This window comes from Malaclemys terrapin, chromosome 10, assembly GCF_027887155.1.
Source record: "Malaclemys terrapin pileata isolate rMalTer1 chromosome 10, rMalTer1.hap1, whole genome shotgun sequence".
NCBI classification, from domain to species: domain Eukaryota; kingdom Metazoa; phylum Chordata; order Testudines; family Emydidae; genus Malaclemys; species Malaclemys terrapin.
This window is the reverse complement of record NC_071514.1, coordinates 35,016,790-35,035,902: the sequence shown is the minus strand read 5'-3', so window position 1 is coordinate 35,035,902 and position 19,113 is coordinate 35,016,790. Positions and strand designations below refer to the sequence as shown.

Here is a 19,113-nt window from a genome sequence, read left to right as displayed (position 1 = left end):
TGATGATTGCCTGTTCCGTTCATTGCCTCTGGAAGACAGGATACTGGGCTTGATGGAATCATAGACTCATAGAAGATTAGGGTTGGAAGAGACCTCAGGAGGTCATCTAGTCCAACTCCCTGCTCAAAGCAGGACCAACCCCAATTAAATTATCCCAGCTAGGGCTTTGTCAAGCCGGGCCTTAAAAACCTCTAAGGATGGAGATTCCACCACCTCCCTAGGTAACCTATTCCAGTGCTTCACCACCCTCTTTGTGAAATAGTTTTCCTAATATGCAACCTAGACCTCCCCCACTGCAACTTGAGACCATTGGTCCTTGTTCTGTCATCTGCCACCACTGAAAATAGCCAAGCTCCATCCTCTTTGGAACCCCCCTTCAGGTAGTTGAAGGTTGCTATCAAATCCCCCATCACTGTTCTCTTCTGAAGACTAAATGAACCCAGTTCCCTCAGCCTCTCCTCATAAGTCATGTGCCCCAGCGGCCTAATCATTTTCGTTGCCCTCCGCTGGACTATCTCCAATTTATCCACATCCTTTCTGTAGTAGGGGGCCCAGAACTGGATGCAATACTCCAGATGTGGCCTCACCAGTGTTGAATAGAGGGGAATAATCACTTCCCTCGATCTGCTGGCAATGCTCCTACTAATGCAGCCCAATATGCCGTTAGCCTTCTTGGCAACAAGTGCACACTGTTGACTCATATCCAGCTTCTCGTCCACTGTAATCCCCAGGTCCTTTTCTGCAGAACTGCTGCTTAGCTAGTCGGTCCCCAGCCTGTAGCAGTGCATGGGATTCTTCCGTCCTAAGTGCAGGACTCTGCACTTGTCCTTGTTGAATCTCATCAGATTTCTTTTGGCCCAATCCTCCAATTTGTCTTGGTCACTCTGGACCCTATCCCTACCCTCCAGCTTATCTACCTCTCCCCACAGCTTAGTGTCAGCTGCAAACTTGTTGAGGGTGCAATCCATCCCATCATCCAGATCATTTATGAAGATGTTGAACAAAACCGGCCCCAGGACAGACCACTGGGGCACTCCACTTGATACCGGCTGCCAACTAGACTTCGAGCCGTTGATCACTACCCGTTAAACCCGACAATCTAGCCAGCTTTCTATCCACCTTGTAGTCCATTAATCTAATCCATACTTTTTTAACTTGCTGGCAAGAATACTGTGGGAGACCTTATCAAAAGCTTTGCTAAAGTCAAGATATATCACATCCACCGCTTTCCCCATATCCACAGAGCCAGTTATCTCATCATAGAAGGCAATTAGGTTGGTCAGGCATGACTTGGCCTTGGTGAATCCATGTTGACTCTACCTGATCACCTTCCTCTCCTCCAAGTGGTTCAAAATGGATTCCTTGAGGACTTGCTCCATGATTTTTCCAGGGACTGAGGTGAGGCTGACCAGTCTGTAGAGTCCCAGATTCTCCTTTTTCCTTTTTTTAAAGATGGGCACTATATTTGCCTTTTTCCAATTGTCTGGTGATCACCACAAGTTTTCAAAGATAATGGCCAATGGCTCTGCAATGACATCAGCCAACTCCCTCAGCACCATCGGATGCATTAGATCTGGCCCCATGGACTTGTGCATGTCCAGCTTTTCTAAATAGTCCTTAACCTGTTTTTTCACCACTGAGGGCTGCTCACCTCCTCCCCATACTGTGCTACCCAGTACAGCAGTGTGGGCACTGACCTTGTCTGTGAAACTGAGGCAAAAAAAAGCATTGAGTACTTCAGCTTTCTCCACACCATCTGTCACTAGTTTGCCTCTCCCATTCAGTAAGGGTCTCACACTTTCCCTGACCTTATAGTAATATATGGAGATATACACCTATCTTCTAGATCTGGGAGGGACCCTGAAAGGTCATGGAGTCTAACCCCCTGCCTTCACTAGCAGGACCAAGTACTGATTTTGCCCCAGAGCCCCCCTCAAGGATTGAAATCACAACCCTGGGTTTAGCAGGCTAATGCTCAAACCATTGAGCTATCTCTCCCCCCTTTATTGCTAACATACTTGTAGAAACCCTTCTTGTTACCCTTCACATCCCTTGCTAGCTGCAACTCCAATTATGTTTTGGCCTTCCTGATTACACCCCTGCATGCTCTTGCAATATTCTCCTCCCTAGTCATCTGTCCAAATTTCCACTTCTTGTAAACTTCCTTTTTGTGTTTAAGCTCTTTGAAGATTTCTCTGTTAAGCCAAGCTGGTTGCCTGCCATATCTGCTATTCTTTCTGCACATCAGGCTAGTTTGTTCCTGCACCCTCAATAAGGCTTCTTTAAAATATAGCCAGCTCTCCTGGACTCCTTTCCCCCTTATATTAGCCTCCCAGCGGATCCTGCCCATCAGTTCCCTCAGGGAGTCTGCTTTTGGCATAGGTCTGACCCAATATGGCTGTTCCTAGGTCCTCATGTTATCTACAGAGCCCTGAGGATTAATCACTCCACTCCCCCACCAAAAAGAAACAGTTTTATAGAGGCCTGAGGCGTGATAGCACTTGATTATGAATTTATGTACAGCAGAGGAGAAGATCCTATAGGATAGGTCTACACAGCAAAGAAAACCTTGCAGCTGGTCCATGCCAGCCAACTCGGGCTCACGGGGCTCAGCTGTGGGACTGTTTCATTACTGTGTAGATTTCGGGGCTCAGGCTAGGGCCCGGGCTCTAGGACACTATGGGGTGGGAAGGTCCCAGAGCTCAGGCTCCTGCTGGAGTCTACACAGCAATGAAACAGCCCCTCAGCCAGAGCCCCATGAGCCCGAGTTGGCTGGCATGGGCCAGCTGCAGGTTTTTCTTTGCCGTGTACACATACCCATAAAACATTGCATGTCTGTACTGATTTACTTGTCTGATTTTTCAGTTTCCCAGATAGGTTTCTCAAATTGCCCAGACAATGAGGCTCTTGTTATCTTAATTATCATAGATTTTGGTGGAACTAGCACATATTTAAGTGATAAAGAATCAAGGAATAGTGATCTCCACAATGCATTTCACCAATCCTTCATGAACCTGCAAAATTGGAACATCCCTGGTATTTGGAGTTAGTATTCAGGGAAGGACATCCTGTAAATGATACAAATGGGAAATAATGTGCCTAGACATCCAAAACCAAATGATGAACGTGTAATTGAAACACAAAGTTGGTTTGTTTTGGAAATTATTTACATTTCCTCTGGATTCCCCTGTCTTTCTCTGTGTGTTTTCCACTCAGCAGTGACTTGAAGCCCTTTCGAACAAGATTAGCAGACTACTTAGTACTTGCAAAAATCCGCAGTGCTCTGGGATTTTCCCACTGTCAGAAGCATTTCTCTGGTGCTGCTCCTCTCACTACAGAAACTCTGGATTTCTTCTTGAGTCTGAACATCCCCTTGTACCAGGCGTATGGGATGAGCGAGACCACAGGCCCGCACTGCATGTCTGGGCCATATGTTTACAGACGTCACAGGTAATTTTACAGAACCTTTTACAAGCAGAAATGAAACAATCCTGCCAACATGAGAATGCCCATGATGCCTCCTGTTCCCACTGTTTTTCTTTCCCACTCCCTCTTTCACCTCCTTGTTTTTATGTCAGTTTCTGGGTAATTAAGTCATGGTATAGAATTACACAATATTAAGTGAATTTGCCAAGTCTTTGTCTTCACTTTTAGAGTCAAAATCTGTGTATTTCAGTGTAAATAAATACACAGTAAAAACAACATCCTATGAAACACTCTTTATAAGGCTAGTAAATGTCCTTCTTGCTTAAACCTGGCCTCTTGATTCTTCCTCAGCATTCAGCTTTGTTGAGTTCTTTGTAAAAACCAGACTGCTGTGTGCACCCAGACTATGAGATGACCTGTCTGTAATAACTTTGCAAAGAAACTATTGATTTTATCTAGCTTTCATATAAATATTAATATGTAAACCTTGTTTAAAGCAGTAACACCAGGCATTCTGCAGAAGCCCTGCATTAATGCAGATTTGACTCATTCTGTTACATGTATGATTATTATTGCTGTAATTTTAACTGTTGAGACCCAATAACACATCTGTGAAGTTAACATAGTCCCATTATTAAAAGGCTAACACATGGTTTGCTGTACTAGCTTTACAAAAGTTTGATAGGTGGTACTTGTCCTTCACCCCAAACCCTTGCCCAACCTTTGAGGCACCTGAGTAGAATGATTGTATAGGGGCTGCAGGCCCAGGACGTGAGCAGACCAGCCCTGAATATGTTGATACAGAAAAGAGTGTTGGGCTGGACAGTGGAAGAAGCTACTGGGTCTTTCTTCCCAGGTTCAGTTGGCCAGGAACCTTATATAGGCAGAGAAAAGGGTGAGACTGCCCTGGATCAGGGTGCGTTTTTCCCTCCACTTCCTGAACAGGGCAGCTACGCAAAGCCTGATTGATCAGATTTCACGCGAGATTATGGAATTCATTCCTGTGTCATTTATGCTGCTGAGTGATTTAGTGAACTAGGTGCCTTCCTAGAACCTTATTTTTCCAACCAATTATCCTAAATGTAAATGAAAGATTAGAATGAATGTGGAGTGACTCTCCAAGAGTTCTTTTCTCTTATAACCAGTATTATAAACAATAAGAAATTATTTTCAAAAGTATGAAATTACCTTGACTGTGTGTTTTTTGTACTTTTTAATCTGCAACAATTTTCTCCTTCTGTCAATTCTCCAATTCTCTCCCCTTTCCTGTCATGTTTTCTTTTCATCCAGGCGATGGCATTAATATTCTAGCACTACAAATGCCGTGATTTCACAAAGGATGCTGTGATTTTTAGCGGGCTTGGTCCAGCTCTAGTATACAGCAGTGTTGAGCAAGTTGTGGAAAAGGACATTGATGCAATAGTGGTAGAATGAAGAATCAGTTGTGCTCTGAAAAAAATCTAGTATAAATGTTCCAAGATGCCAATACTCTGGATATTCTGTCTGATATGATGTTCACTAGCATACGAATATCAGACTTCAGGAAAGTTTCAGTCCAAATGCAGCACTGCAATACATTTTTGTTGCCTCTTTGGGGCCCAAGAGAAATTGAGTGTTCAGTGAATACAGAATCAGGCTTTTGATATACAAATTACTAGCAGATATCAGATCCCAAAGCAGATATGTTCTTTAGCATCTGTCAAGAAGAGATGAGTGCAGTCAAGTTGTGTGCAACAATGTAGTACATCAGCAAATTCTGAAAAAATCTGGAGCTGATAGTCTGCATTCTTAATTATTTATATCTCTGGCTAATGTATATCCACACAACTATCAAGTACTCTGTAGTTTCTCCAGACTATTAATTCTCACCCTCCTACTGATTAATTTAAAGAGGCACAATTCCAACATTGAGACTGTTAACTGCTTCATTGCCTCCCACATCTACTTAGGTGGCAAAAGCCCTTATTGCACTGGACCCAGCTGCTAAAACTTCTAGTTTCACCCTTGTCAATTTCTACCACATATTTATGCATTTTTACTACAAAAGTCTGCAACAAATTGAAAACAGAAAATTGGGAAAAGACAGAATGAATTGAATATCAAATATATATGTAATTCAGTAAAATGCTCTATTTTTAATGTATGAAAAGCTGCTATAGTATTTCCAGGTTGCTTTACTGTAAAATTTAGATTCACTTTGATACGGTGTCCATTGAGCCTTGAACTTGAGAGGCGGTGTTGTCTAGTGGATATAGTGCTGGACTGAGACTTGGGAGATTTGGTTCTCTTTGTTCTTTCCTTTACTTCCCATCTTCAAGGCTCTGTGTTCCAGCTCAAGACAGTCTTCATGCCAGAAGCTGAGCATGTTGCTTCCACCACACTTTGGCCCAGGGCGTCAGTCAAACTCAGTCTCTTGCATGCTGTGCAGAGCACAACTATTAAACCGAAGGGCTGGCCTACTTAAGAGGGAATAATGTGCAAATGTGAAATTTCAAGCAGAGAAGTGTTTTAATGCTCCAGAAGAAACAAAAAGTACACTTAAATAGCAACACAGGGCAAAATCCTCAGCTGGTATAAATGTGCAGAACTCCACTTACACTGCTGCTTTACATCAGCTGAGATTCTGGCCCGTAACTTTCTAACAATGATGGGAATGTGTTTGTTTATACCTTCTCAAGGTCTTTGAGATGAGATATTGTAAAGGTTCGCTCTATATTTTATCTGGCTTTTCTAGCATTCCATATGAATCTTTTCCTTCTTGTTCCCTTGTAGCTGTGGCAAAGCAGTGCCTGGCTGCAAAGTGAAACTGGTGAATGAGGATGCAGACGGCAATGGAGAAATTTGTTTCTGGGGAAGAACTGTTTTCATGGGTTATTTAAATATGGAGGATAAAACAAAAGAAGCCATTGATGATGATGGGTGGTTGCATTCTGGAGACATAGGAAGACTAGACAAGGATGGCTTCCTCTATGTTACTGGAAGAATTAAAGGTAAAAAGCAGTCTCCTCCCAACATTTTAAAGTAACTATTCAGTGTTGTTCAGTCATATAACAGATAAGCACATAGGAATGTCTTATTGGATCAGGCTTGTGGTCCACCTGGTTGAGTGTCTCCAACTCCAGCGCCAAGTGCTTCAGAGGAAACCTCACAATAAGTAGATGTGAGAGAATCTGCTCCCAGGAAGGTCTCATCCTTCGAGATTGGCTTAAGCATTGCAACATGAGATTTCATCTCCCTTCCAATATTCATTTTGTTAGCATTAACAATAATTCTGGATATTTTGTTATCCATGTAAATGTTCAATCCTGATTTGAATCTTGCTAGGTCTTTTGCCTTACTTACTGATCAAAATATTCAGACAATAATGTTAGACAATCACTATGTTTTGTATTAAGTTATGAGTCATGGGGCTACATGCTAGAAGAGGGTGCCTAATGAAATAGGAAAACTCATTGTACCCTTACTGCCATGTGGGAGCTGGACATCTGAGATGGCTGTAAGCTCCATGTTTCCAGACCATTTGAACAATACCCTCCTAATTTTTGAGGGTAGAAGGATAAGTTAAAACAAAGAGGAATAGTTGGGTCTGGTGACAGTATTTTGCTTGAAATGTTGCCATGGGAAGGTTTCGGTAATTTGTTTGCCTGGACGCTCTCTTCCAAGATACATACTCAGAAGGGAGATATTTTGTCACAGTTCAGATGCTTCCTAAACTATCTTGTGTAATGAGTAACTGTAACCCCAGAAGACAAGATGAATCAGGAGGGAAGTAGATGCACTTGCTGGTGAATTTGTAACAGGATAACATTACCATGTGCAGTTAGTCCTGGCGGGCTTTATTAGATGTATAATTAGCCTGCACTGAATGTGATCATTTTGGCCTCCCTTAATTCTCTGCCTTTTCCTTTTCTGGTTACTTTTCCTTTCCCCTCATTGTTATTCTTTAACAAAGTGGCCCAGTTCGATTTTCTTAATGTTTGCATTGCACTTATACCTTCAGTGATGGGAGTGCCATTTAAAAAATAAATAAACACTGTAAATTAAAGATAAGTTAAGGCTAAGTGAGCCAGTTTGGATAAAATAAATACTGCCTGAATTTCCATGCAAACTTCAAACCCAAGTCTAAACCATTTAAAATATGTTGGAAGGTCAGATAAATCCCCCCTCTCCCATCATCTCTCCTCCATTTGCTGAAATCCATCTCAGCAGGTCTGGCTGGTGTCTTCAGTTCTCATGAGTTCTGGCAGGACTTTCAATGCATCAAGGATGAGAGGGACAAATTATGCTGTTTTGTGATATCTCTGACCCAGAGTAGTTCTTAAGATTTGAATAATCACATGTCAGAGACAGCTAGATAAGAGAACCCCCTTAATGGAACCTCATTGTGGGTGGGGCAGAAGCTGTTATAAAATTACAGGGGCTCTGGCGGGTTTGGAAAAGTTGAGTGAAAAGTTGAGGGAGAGGAAAACTCTAAGGTTTAGATCAACATCTGATTTGTGGAGGGGTAGCCAGACATTTAAGATATGATAAAGCACAGTGTAATCCCTCATCCTAGAAATATAAATTGTACTTCATAAAATAATTCTGTACACACATCATATTATCCAGGAAAATAATTGTGCAGTATTGACTGTGCCAGTTTATGTGGATTTAGCCGATGGCTATTGTATATAAAACACACACGGGCAGGGAAAGTATATAATAGACCCTATTGCCTCCAAAGCTGAGCCTGAACACTAGTGAAGTTAGGACCCAAACCTGTGAGTAACAATTTCCCCTGAGTTCCCTCAAGTGCCACTGAATTGAATAAAGCTCAGTAACAAATGGGATCAGGTACTAAGCTATTGAATTGTGCTACCTTTGTTAAGCTTTCCCCCATTCAAGTTTTTAAAAAACTTGCTAAAGATAACTATTTTTGTATCACAGAGTATTAAAACACTGAGACACCAGATTATCGCGATTAGGGAGTTTGAAAGAAATGCTGATCTATGACGTATCGGATATCTCAGAGGGGGTGTGTAAGGAGCAATAAGCTGGTTTAAAAGTAAACACTGAACCTCAGAGGTCACCTCTTTCTCCTCCCTATTCTACTTTCTCCCTAGCTCACAACTCACTGCCAAATGGTAGTTTTACCATAACACAGCACACAAGTCAGACAATCTAGTGTTTCTTGTAAGAAACAAGACACGTCAGTTTTCCATAACCTTTTCTTTCCTTCTCATTTCCTCTGTTTCCTTCTTAGACTAATCTGTTTGCCAGACTTAATATCTACTCAATATGCAAATTCTGATAATCTAGAAAAACATAATTCCACTGAAACAGTCAAGTTTCTATCATCTTATTGTATTCAATACCACAGATTTTGGCAAAGAACCAAATTAAAATACAGACAAGAAGCCTCTTAGTTAATACTGAATATGTTACTGGCAACTAAGAAACTGATTCAGCAAATACTTACAGTTGCTTACCTTCATGTGCAGCAATAGTACCATTGACTTCAATGGAAGTATGTAAGCAAAGTTGAGTACTTCCATATAAGTGTTTCCAGGATCAGGTCCCTTAATGTATGACATTCAGTTACAATAGTACACATAAGTCCATTTGTCTGCACTGTTCTGTACAGAGTACATTATTTCTTAAAATGTTTTATATATTTAAAAAGACATATTTTATTTTAGGCACAGGCAGAGGACACACATTTAATGCAGTGGAGCACTCGTAGTTTGCTTACGGGATGGTGCAAAGTATTAAGAATTGTAATAGTCAAAGAATTTTACTTTAATTGACAGACATTCAAATAAAAATGCACACTCCTTCCTTATCAAGAGGAATCAGCAAAATAGCACAAGAATGATGCACTTGTTTGGTATTTTTAAAGTTATTTTTAGACATACTCTGAAGGTAGGCACCACCTCCTGGTCCTCTGGACTAGAGTTGGGTGCAATTTTTCAGTCAAAACTTTGTTTTCTATGAAGGATACAGATTTGCTACACAAACATTCTGTGAATTTTGTCAAATTTGGCAAATTGTTTTGGTCAACTTTCCCCACCCCCAAATTCTGAAAAAATCAAAACATTTTATGAATTTTATGGCCGGGGTCCCAGGGGACCCACACTGAGGTTACTTAATTAAACATAAAGAATGGAGCAGACAATCCCCAAAGCTGGTGGTCATTCCAGTACTTAGATTCACCAAGTTAGCCTCAAACAGCTTCTATAATATCTTACTGGATACCCAGAAGCCAAAATACAGTTACCTTAAAGTAACTCAGCCTTAGGCCTCCACCCAACACCCAAGTCAAATATGATGAAGATTACTAAAAATCTTATTCATCATACAAGAAAGTGAGATCGGACACATTACCTCCCAGGTTGAGGACTATTTCAGATCTTATCCAAATACAGGCTTACAGCCAATTCTTATTAACTAAACTAAAAGTTATTAAAAAAGAAAAGAGAGAGAGAGTATTGGTTAAAAGTTCAGTATACATACAGACATGAGTACAGTTCTGAGATCAGATTCATAGTAGAGATGCTGAGCTTTGTAGCTGCGAAGAGTTCTTTCAGAATTAGTCCATAGGTTTAGTCCAAAGTTCATATTTAGGGTGATTCAGAAGGACTGGAGAGCTAAGTCTTACGACTCAAGCTTCCCCTGCATAAAGCATCAAGCAGATCTGAGCTGAAAGGATCAGTTCCCAAGAGTCTTTTAAACAGTTTTCTAGCAGCTTCTTGACCATACAATCCTGGGTGAACAATAGGCTTTTAATGTAACCTTCTGTTTCCCAAACATCACGTAATCAACTACCTGGATTAACATAAGGTAATTTATCCATTAAACAGTTCATATACATTTTACCACAAACTTTAAAGGGACATATAGACAATGACATTATTTCACCCAAGATTCGTCTAAATGTTAATATTCCCTTTGATCGCTGAATCAATAGCTATAGTGATAGACAGGAATTGTCTGTTTACATGGCTAACATCTAACAAGATATAAGTATACATACAATTAGTATCACCTCTAATTTTCTAACAATACAGGTTTGCATTTCAAAGTTCTAGCCTGTCTCTAAAGGTTGACCCTGGGTCATTTAACCTGCAAGCTACTTAACCCTTTCTGGCCATGTCACAGACTTTTTTTAAATCATTTTTTAAAATTTGAAATGACTGTTTACTTTAAAATGTCCTTTGTTTTTCAAATAAAACTAATCAAAAACATTTTAAAATGGTCAAAAACAAAACAAATCATTCTGATTTTGAAAAAAACGAAATGTTCAGAATGGAATGACATTTTGTCTTGATTTGCTGAAAATTTCAAAAAATTTAGTTGTTCATTTGACCCTAAACAATTATTATTATTTATTTAATTGGTTGCAAACCAAGAAATCCATTATTCATCCAGTCCTACTCTGGACTGCCTAGTTACTCCCTGGCTGTTCTGTGCCGATCTGCTTCTTCTAAAGATCCCGCTCCATGTGCTTGCTTGTGCTGGCCTGCCCCCTCTTGGTGGTTTTAAGATTGCTTTTTATTATGGTGCCTGCTGTGAAAGGGCTTTTCGCAGCTTAGCAACACTAGAGCACAAAGAGAATGAATGCTAGATAGCACTGAAGGGAGCCTAACTGCTGAAAATCCCAGGTTATCAGTAACACCTCGAGAGTCATAATTAATCTTCAATTAACCAAGAGTTTAGGTTATCTGCAGTCTGGTATAAAGGGTTTTGCTTTGTATGCACAATAGTGTGTGTTTGTGTTTATTAGAGAGAGCAAGAGAGCGCCCTCTAGGGATATTGCAAAGGATATATCTGTCTTTCAGGAAGGTTAATTTTCACATCTAAACAAGTTTTGTTCTCTTTGAAAGCTATTGGTATTCTTGGTATCTTCTATTAGGAGGAACGTGATAAATGGTTCAGCCCACCCCTTAGATAGCCGTGAGGAAATTATTTGAATTCAACTAATAAGTTTCTTTTTATGCCCAGAGTTAATTATTACAGCTGGAGGTGAAAATGTGCCTCCGATCCCAATTGAAGATGAGGTCAAAAAGGAATTGCCCATTGTTAGCAATGCTATGTTGATTGGAGATCAAAAGAAGTTCTTATCAATGTTGCTGACCTTAAAGGTAAACTACTTTTACTGTTGATTTTGAAAAAAATCACACCCCACTAAACTCCTGAGATCTAAAACCTTCCAAATATGTGTGTGTGTGTGTGTGTGGTTCCACATTGGGAAAAATGTTCAAATTACAGAGCAAAGTGTGCTGGCTTTACTCACACGGGTAGATTTGCTGTGAGCAAGCAGGATTTGGCCCTTATGCTATATAGCAGAAGAAATACTTCACATTCATTTCTAATATTCTTCCATAAACAAAACATGACTTACTTTCAGTCTAAAATTCAAATTCACTTTCATTAAGAAAAACCTGAAAGAGCAGAAGTGAAGTCTCCATGAGAGAGTACAGCATTTGCCTTCTCTATACCGGCTGTTGTCACTCTGGACAGGCAGAGTCCTTAGAAGTTTAAAGTCTCAATACATAAAAAACCAAAGGCAACACAGTTTCATAGCTATTTACACAAGAGGCTTTTTCGGCCATGTTTGCTCATTACAATTTTTGCTTAAGACAGAGAATGTTTGCTTTCTCACAGACCCTATTTTCCACCTATTTGTTCCTTTAGGGAAGAAATCTAAGAATGAATTTAGGAACAAGATTATGACTAGCTGAGCTACAGGATCAAGCCCAATGGAAAGATCATCCTTTGTTAAAATGCAAATATTATAGTAACAGAATGAAAACAAGGGCCCAGTATATTATTATATAAAACTTCTTGTCTCGGGTGTCCCAGCCTTAGTCACCCTTTACATTTATTATCTCTGTCACTGATTCCTCCCCACCACCAAGTATAAAAAAAATATTTTTTTCTAATTTTAAACAGCAGCCCTGACTTGAGAGATCAAACAGAACTATACAATTTTCAGTAACTATTTTGTAAATAGCATCTTGAATACATTTCTTGAAATAACAATGCAATTGATTTGGAAAAACACAGGATATGTCTACAATGTGATAAAAAACCCACAGCACCCAGTCTGAGAGCCTAGATCAGCTGACTTGGGCTCCAGGGCTTGGGCTGCAGGGTTAAAAATAGCAGTGTAGAGGTTTGGGCTTGGGCTCAAGCCCAGGGCGTGCGACTCCCTCTCCCTCACAGGGTGTCAAAGCTGGGCTCCAGCCCAAGCCCAAATGTCTACACTGAAGTTTCATAGCCCTGCAGCCTGAGCCCTGCAAGCCCGAGTCAGCTGACCCAGGCCAGGACTTTTAATGCAATGTAGACACACCCACAGTGGTAACTTATTCAAAGTATATACAGAGCTTTTTCTATGTTAAATATTTTAACATGTTTCAAATGTGATAACATCACATACATGACGATCACATATTAGCCAGCATGTTCACATTATGTGGCCAAATTGACAAACTATCTTATCTAGCAACAGTCTACAAATGGTCCCATTTTGTAGACTTAGGACTGCAGTTTGGACTGTTTCACTTAAGTTTTGATATTCTGAGCTGCCCTCAAATTCCACTGATTTGAGTGGGGATTGAGGACACTTAGTGCCCTATAGAAGCAAGCCATTAATACTGAAACTCTGTCACTTGATATTGTAGAGTACTCTGGACCCAGAAACATCCGATCCTACTGACAATCTGAGTGAGCAAGCCAGAGAATTCTGCCAGAAAATTGGCAGCAAAGCCACTAAAGTGTCAGAGATTGTGGCAACAAGAGATCAGGCTGTTTACCAGGCCATTCAAGAAGGAATCGATAGAGTCAACATGAAGTCCACGGCCAGTTTTCAGCATATTCAGAAATGGACAGTCCTGGAAAGAGATTTCTCCATTTCTGGTGGAGAATTTGGTAAGACCTCTGCATACTAATCTATACTGAGATACTTAGTGAATACAGGAGGGGTGTGGAGTACTGTAAGATTGGGATGACTATTTCTCAGGAATGGTGGAGCTGGGAGTTATATAGCTCTTCCCAAACAAGTGGCAATTATCTGATAGCAATTCACACTGTCAGATTACAGAACAATGATATTGATACAATCTTAGGGATCTCAACCACTCCAAGATAAAATCAAATCATATTACAACTTGAAATTTAAACTATGGTTTGTGAAATATGGGAGCTTCATAAAAACCTTCATATAACATACTAATAAGTTATCTTTGTTCCGTTTTTTTTAAATTAAGAAATTCAAGAAGTCCTACAATTCTGGTGTCGGTGAAAGAATCAAAAATACAAAAAAAAAATTATATAATCTATATGCCAATCTACTTAATAATCGTTAATTGTGTCCACAGCTTTTTCTCTTTTTAGAAGATGGTCCAATGAAGTCAGTTTAATCAGAGAAAACAAAATCTTATTGTAAACCTTGCATAAAAATTAACCAGGAAATCAAGGTCATTTGGCAGCCAGAGCCTGTCTTTTGTGGGGAGGGAAAATTATGAGCAATAATTAAAGATCTGTTGGTGAAAGATGTTCTAGTTTCTTGCTTCAGCAACTTTAACTTCTAACTAATGAAATACAGAATATTTATGTGGACTCCTGTAAGTATTTAAAGATGTATTGTGTGACCAGGATCCCAGGGGAGCCACACTGAGATTACTCAATTCGGGCAAACTGCAAAGAATGGGGCAGGCAATCCCCAAAGCTGGTGGCTAATCCAATACTTAGATTTACCAAGCCAGCACAAAACAGCTTCTATAATACCTCACTGGTTACCCACAAGCCAACAACACAGTTCCCTTAAAGTAACCCAGCCTTAGGCCTCCACTGAGACACCCAAGTCAAATATGATGGGGATTACTGAAAATCTTATTCATCATATAAGAAAGTTCTACCAATCCCAAAAGATCAGACACATTACCTCCCAGATCTTCCCCAAATACACGCTTACAGCCAATCTTTATTAACTAAAATTTATTTAAAAAGGAAGTATTCGTTACAACAGGGGTGGCCAGCCTATGGCCCCAGAACCGCATGCGGCTCTTCATAAGTTAATATGTGGCTCCTTGCATAGGCACTGACTCTGGGGCTGGAGCTATAGGTGCTAACTTTCCAGTGTGCTGAGGACTGCTCAGTGCTCAACCCCCTGCTCTGCCCCTGGTCCTGACCCCACTCCACCCCTTCCCCTGAGCTTGCTATGCCCTCGCTCAACCCCAGGGCCGGCTCCAGGCACCAGGCACCCAAGCACATGCTTGGGGCAGCACCTGGTAAGGGGCGGCGGGGGGAGCGCGGCGCGGCATTCCGCGGGGGGGGGCGCTCCGGTGGCGCGGCCCGGCACTCGGCGGGGGGGCGGCACGGGGGCAGCGCTCCGGGGGGGGTTCGGTGGGCTCCGGCGGCGCGGAGCTTGGTGGGGGGGGCAGCACGGGGCTTGGCGCTCAGGGGGGGTTCCGGCGGCGCGGAGCTCGGCGGGTGGGGGGGCAGCACGGGGCTTGGCGCTCGGGGGGGGGTTCCGGCGGCGCAGAGCTTGGTGGGGGGGGCAGCACGGGGCTCGGCGCTGGGGGGGGGTTCCGGCAGTGCGGAGCTCAGCGGGTGGGGGGGCAGCACAGGGCTCGGTGCTCGGGGGGGGGTTCCGGCGGCGCGGAGCTCGGCGGGGGGGCAGCAACGGGGCTCGGCGCTGGGGGGTTCCGGCGGCGTGGAGCTCGGCGGGTGGGGGGGCAGCACGGGGCTCGGCGCTGGGGGGGTTCCGGCGGCGCGGAGCTCGGCGAGGGTGTGTGCAGGAGGGCGGTGCTCTGGGGGGGCGTTTCCGGCGGCGCTCGGCAGGGGGCCTCAGGGGGCGGCGCTTTTTTTTGCTGCTTGGGGCAGCAAAAAGCTAGAGCCGGCCCTGCTCAACCCTCCCCCCACTCCCCCACCAGAGCCTCCTGTGCACTGTGTAACACCTGATTGCAGTGGTCGGGAGCCATGGGGAGGGAGCGGGAGGCACTGATTGGTGGGGCTGCCGGCGGGCAGGAGGCGCTGCAGGTTGGAGTGCGGGGAGCTGACGGGAGGCTGCTGACATATTAGTGTGGCTCTTTGGCAATGTACATTGGTAAATTCTGCTCCTTCTCAGGCTCAGGTTGGCTGCCCTGGGTTAAAAGATCAGTATACATACAGACATGAGTACCATTCTGAGATCAGTTTTATATTAGAGATTATGAGCATTGTAGTTTCAGGCCTTCTCTTGACAGGAGTCCTTAGGTGAACAATAGGCAATCGTAGAGACTTTGAAGTAGACCTGTTTCCTAAGCATAATTGGTAATTAGCTACATGGATTAACATAAGGCAATTGCCTGTTTTCCAACATTCACAGGCGATTTGTTATATCCTTCAAAGAGAGATGAATACAGTAATATTATGTTTACAGTTCATTTGAATGTTAAGATCTCCTTTTGATCTCTGAATTAACAGAATACAGCATAGATAGGAACCATTTGGTTACACTGTTAACCTCTAACAAGATATAAGTACACACACACAATTAGTATCACCTCTAATTTCTAACAATACAGGTTTGCATTTCAGAGTTCTAGCCCATCTGACAGAGAGTGGCCCTAATTACCATTTACATACTTTTCTAACATGTCTCAGTCTAAAGGTTGAATTTGGGTCATTTATCATGCAGGATACTTAACCCTTTCTGGCCCTGTGTCACATATTGTATGAAAGATTTACATTGTTGCCAAATACACAGAACCTCTAGTAAAGGAGGAAAGGGAACATGTCAAAGGTGGTAGGCTAATATACTTGTGGGGGGCTTGTTTTTGTCAGTGTTAGTTTCTTCCAGGTTATAATCTTTGCCTTGAGCAGCATCTTGGATACTATCTAGGGGTAAAAATTTAAAAAGTGCCAAAGTCACGTGCCAGTTGTCCAATACCAGAATGATTTCCTATCAAGTGAATTTGAACTGTGCTGGTGGATGAAAAGTTTGAGATCTTGATTCCTTTAGCCACAACATTATTTCAGAACAGCAAAATTCCAAATTCTAGTTTGTGGCTGAACTGAGATGTCAGAAAAATAGCAGTGTGGTATCCATTAAATTCTATTTCTTTAATACTGCAGACAGCATGTCATCCTTCCTCTAACCAAATAGGGTTATAACAATGGGGTATCCTTTATAGGAATGGGGTTCATGTTTACCAAGTAGATAGATATGACTTTTTCCAAGCTGATTTTTTTTTTTAAAGGAAGTGTCTTGGGCATAAATGAATTGTGGGGCCCATCTAGTGGGGCCTACTGCAAGTTGAGGTAGTTGTTTGGGAAATAATGCATCCACTTCTGCAGCCCTGATGACTAATTTCTTTCCACTCAAATCCATCCACACTGTAGCTATAGTTACCTTCCCTGTCCACTACATCTCATCCCACTGACTTAAATCCCTCCAATAGTTTCTTGACTCATTTTGTCTCAGGTTCAAATTAAGCTTCTCCTTCAAGGCTCTGTACTTATATCGTCAATGATTAGCTACACCAATTATACTCTTAACATGCATCCTATGCATGTGAGATTGGATCCTTTTTTGATAGCAGTATCCGCTATGGCTGCATCTGCTTCCTTCCACCCTCCTGACTAGTGTAGCTGAGGGCATACTCAGTTTCTTCTCTCCAACCATTTTGACTCAGCTATCCCCTAAGCCTCCGTGAGTGAAGGAAGCCTATATCTCCCAACTCCCATTTGAGCCCTGGCTACAGTAATGCTGAGTTATTACATTCCTTGCTCCTTTCAGTATTATAATGATTCTGTCTTTAATGCATATCACATGAGATTGGGGGAGAAGGGGATAGAGAGAAAAGTAAACAAACAAAAAAAGCTTCACCCAAAGCAAGATGCAGTTTTTGAGAAGACCCTGTGAGTATGTTACTCAGGATTATTTGAATGCAAAACTATGGTAACTAATCTCTGTTTCCCAGGTGGGGTCAGGAAACAAATCAATGGGGGGGACAGCACCTCCCTCTGATAAATTATTGGTAAATACACAAATGCTTCCACCCCAAAATCCTTGTTTTTATTGAGTACAAAGCATACATCTAAAATAGAAATAACCTAGATCACCCCAGAATATAGTTACCCGAAGTCTGAGGTGGTATCCAGTGACAGCAGCAGGTTTCTGGTGGCTGGCCTTCCTCCTAGGTGCTGGGGAGGTAGATGTCAGACTGCAAACTCATAGAAATCCTCTCAGAAGAACTTCTCCAAAGTACACACACTATCTAAACTCTTATATGTAATTCAAAACATAGCATAACTCAAAATAACCCCTAATGGGCTGACCGTTTCCCTAGCAACAGCAAAGAACTCTCAATTTCTTCTTATCAGTAAAGCAACTCTAGCAAAAAACAAACAAACAAAAAAACAAAAAACTTAAGAGACAGACACCCAGACCAAGGTCAGCTATCTTTAGTAGCACTGCAACTGTGCAGATGTTTTTGTCTGCCTAAGCAAGGCCAAATTCTTTCTCACTATGTGGTGTCCTCACTTCCAGCCCATGGTGGCTAAGTGCACAGATGGCTGCAGGTTATGTCAAGTCCAGGGCTCTTGTAATAAATAGATGCTATAGTGTGTCTGGTGAAGATGCTCTATGCCGACGAGAGTTCTCTCCCATCAGCATATTATCCATCTCGGCAAGAGGCAGAAGCTATGTCAGTGTGAGAGCCGACATAGCGCTCCTGCCGACATAGCGCTGGTGTGAACAGCACTTAGGTTGCTATAACTTGTGTCGCTCGGGGGGATTTCACACCCCTGAGCAACACAAATTAGATTGACTTAAGCAGTAGTGTAGACCTGCTGTAAGAGAGGGCTCTTTAACTGAGGGCATTAAGGGAGAAAGCTCAATTAGTCCTCTTAAAGTATTATTAAACTGGGAAGTAGCTACTTTGTTACCTCTGCTCATGAAGCCTGACATTGCTTTGTCCACAAGTCCTTTGGACTGAACTCTTCTGTTTCTGCCCCAGCTATTCTACAGTTCCTATGAGAGATCAGCCATTGAAGCAACGGACACATCTACTAGTCAGTCCCTTTGGAGGAATGATGTACTAGGACTCATTAATCCTCCAGCTAGGAAACTTTGTTGTAATTTCTCTCTCCTCTTGTAATCAACTTTGGTTTGTTTTTTGGTGGTATGTTTTTTTTTTAGGTCCTACGATGAAATTAAAACGACCTGCTGTGCTTGAAAAATACAAAGATGAAATTAATTCATTTTACAAAGAATAAAATTAGTCTTCGTGCCAAGTATTGTCTGCAAGTTTCCCAAGAAGCAAAACAAATTCACCAACTCTGTGTTACAGGAAACAGCTCCCAACAAATGCATTTGAGGATTTACTTTTCTAGGCAAGCACACCTATCATTTGTTTTGCACCCTATGCAACAGGCATTAGAAGAGAAACATCCATATAAAGTTCTAGTTGTAATTCTGCCTGCAAAGTAATAAAATTTCTTGCTACAGATAAGTATTCCTACTGCCCTGTCATTGTGAATATTTTACTTTTGGTCTTAAATGAGTTAAACTTAATGACATACTAATGTGGGTGTAACTGCTTATTGTAAGGATGTAGCTCACATTCTTATAGGTTGGGTAAAAGAATAAGATAAGACTAAGCAACACCCTAATCGATATTTCCTTACAGTTTTTATAGTTCTGTAATAGGCTAAATATAT

General features: G+C 41.8%; 1 protein-coding gene across 3 annotated transcripts in view; it reads left to right on the top strand.

The window, feature by feature from the left end:
- The window catches only part of ACSBG1 (acyl-CoA synthetase bubblegum family member 1), a 71,795-nt gene extending 52,890 nt beyond the window's left edge, over nt 1-18,905 (top strand). For 2 of the 3 annotated variants that reach the window (XM_054041583.1, XM_054041581.1), the window contains 5 exons: nt 3,217-3,450; nt 6,199-6,416; nt 11,407-11,546; nt 13,089-13,335; nt 18,593-18,905. In XM_054041583.1, the coding sequence (XP_053897558.1) occupies nt 3,217-3,450; nt 6,199-6,416; nt 11,407-11,546; nt 13,089-13,335; nt 18,593-18,669 (916 nt within the window). In that variant the 3' untranslated portion in view covers nt 18,670-18,905. The remainder of the gene's footprint in view (nt 1-3,216; nt 3,451-6,198; nt 6,417-11,406; nt 11,547-13,088; nt 13,336-18,592) is intronic. The other variant, XM_054041582.1, reaches the window with a different exon arrangement.
- Nucleotides 18,906-19,113: the final 208 nt, after the last annotated feature.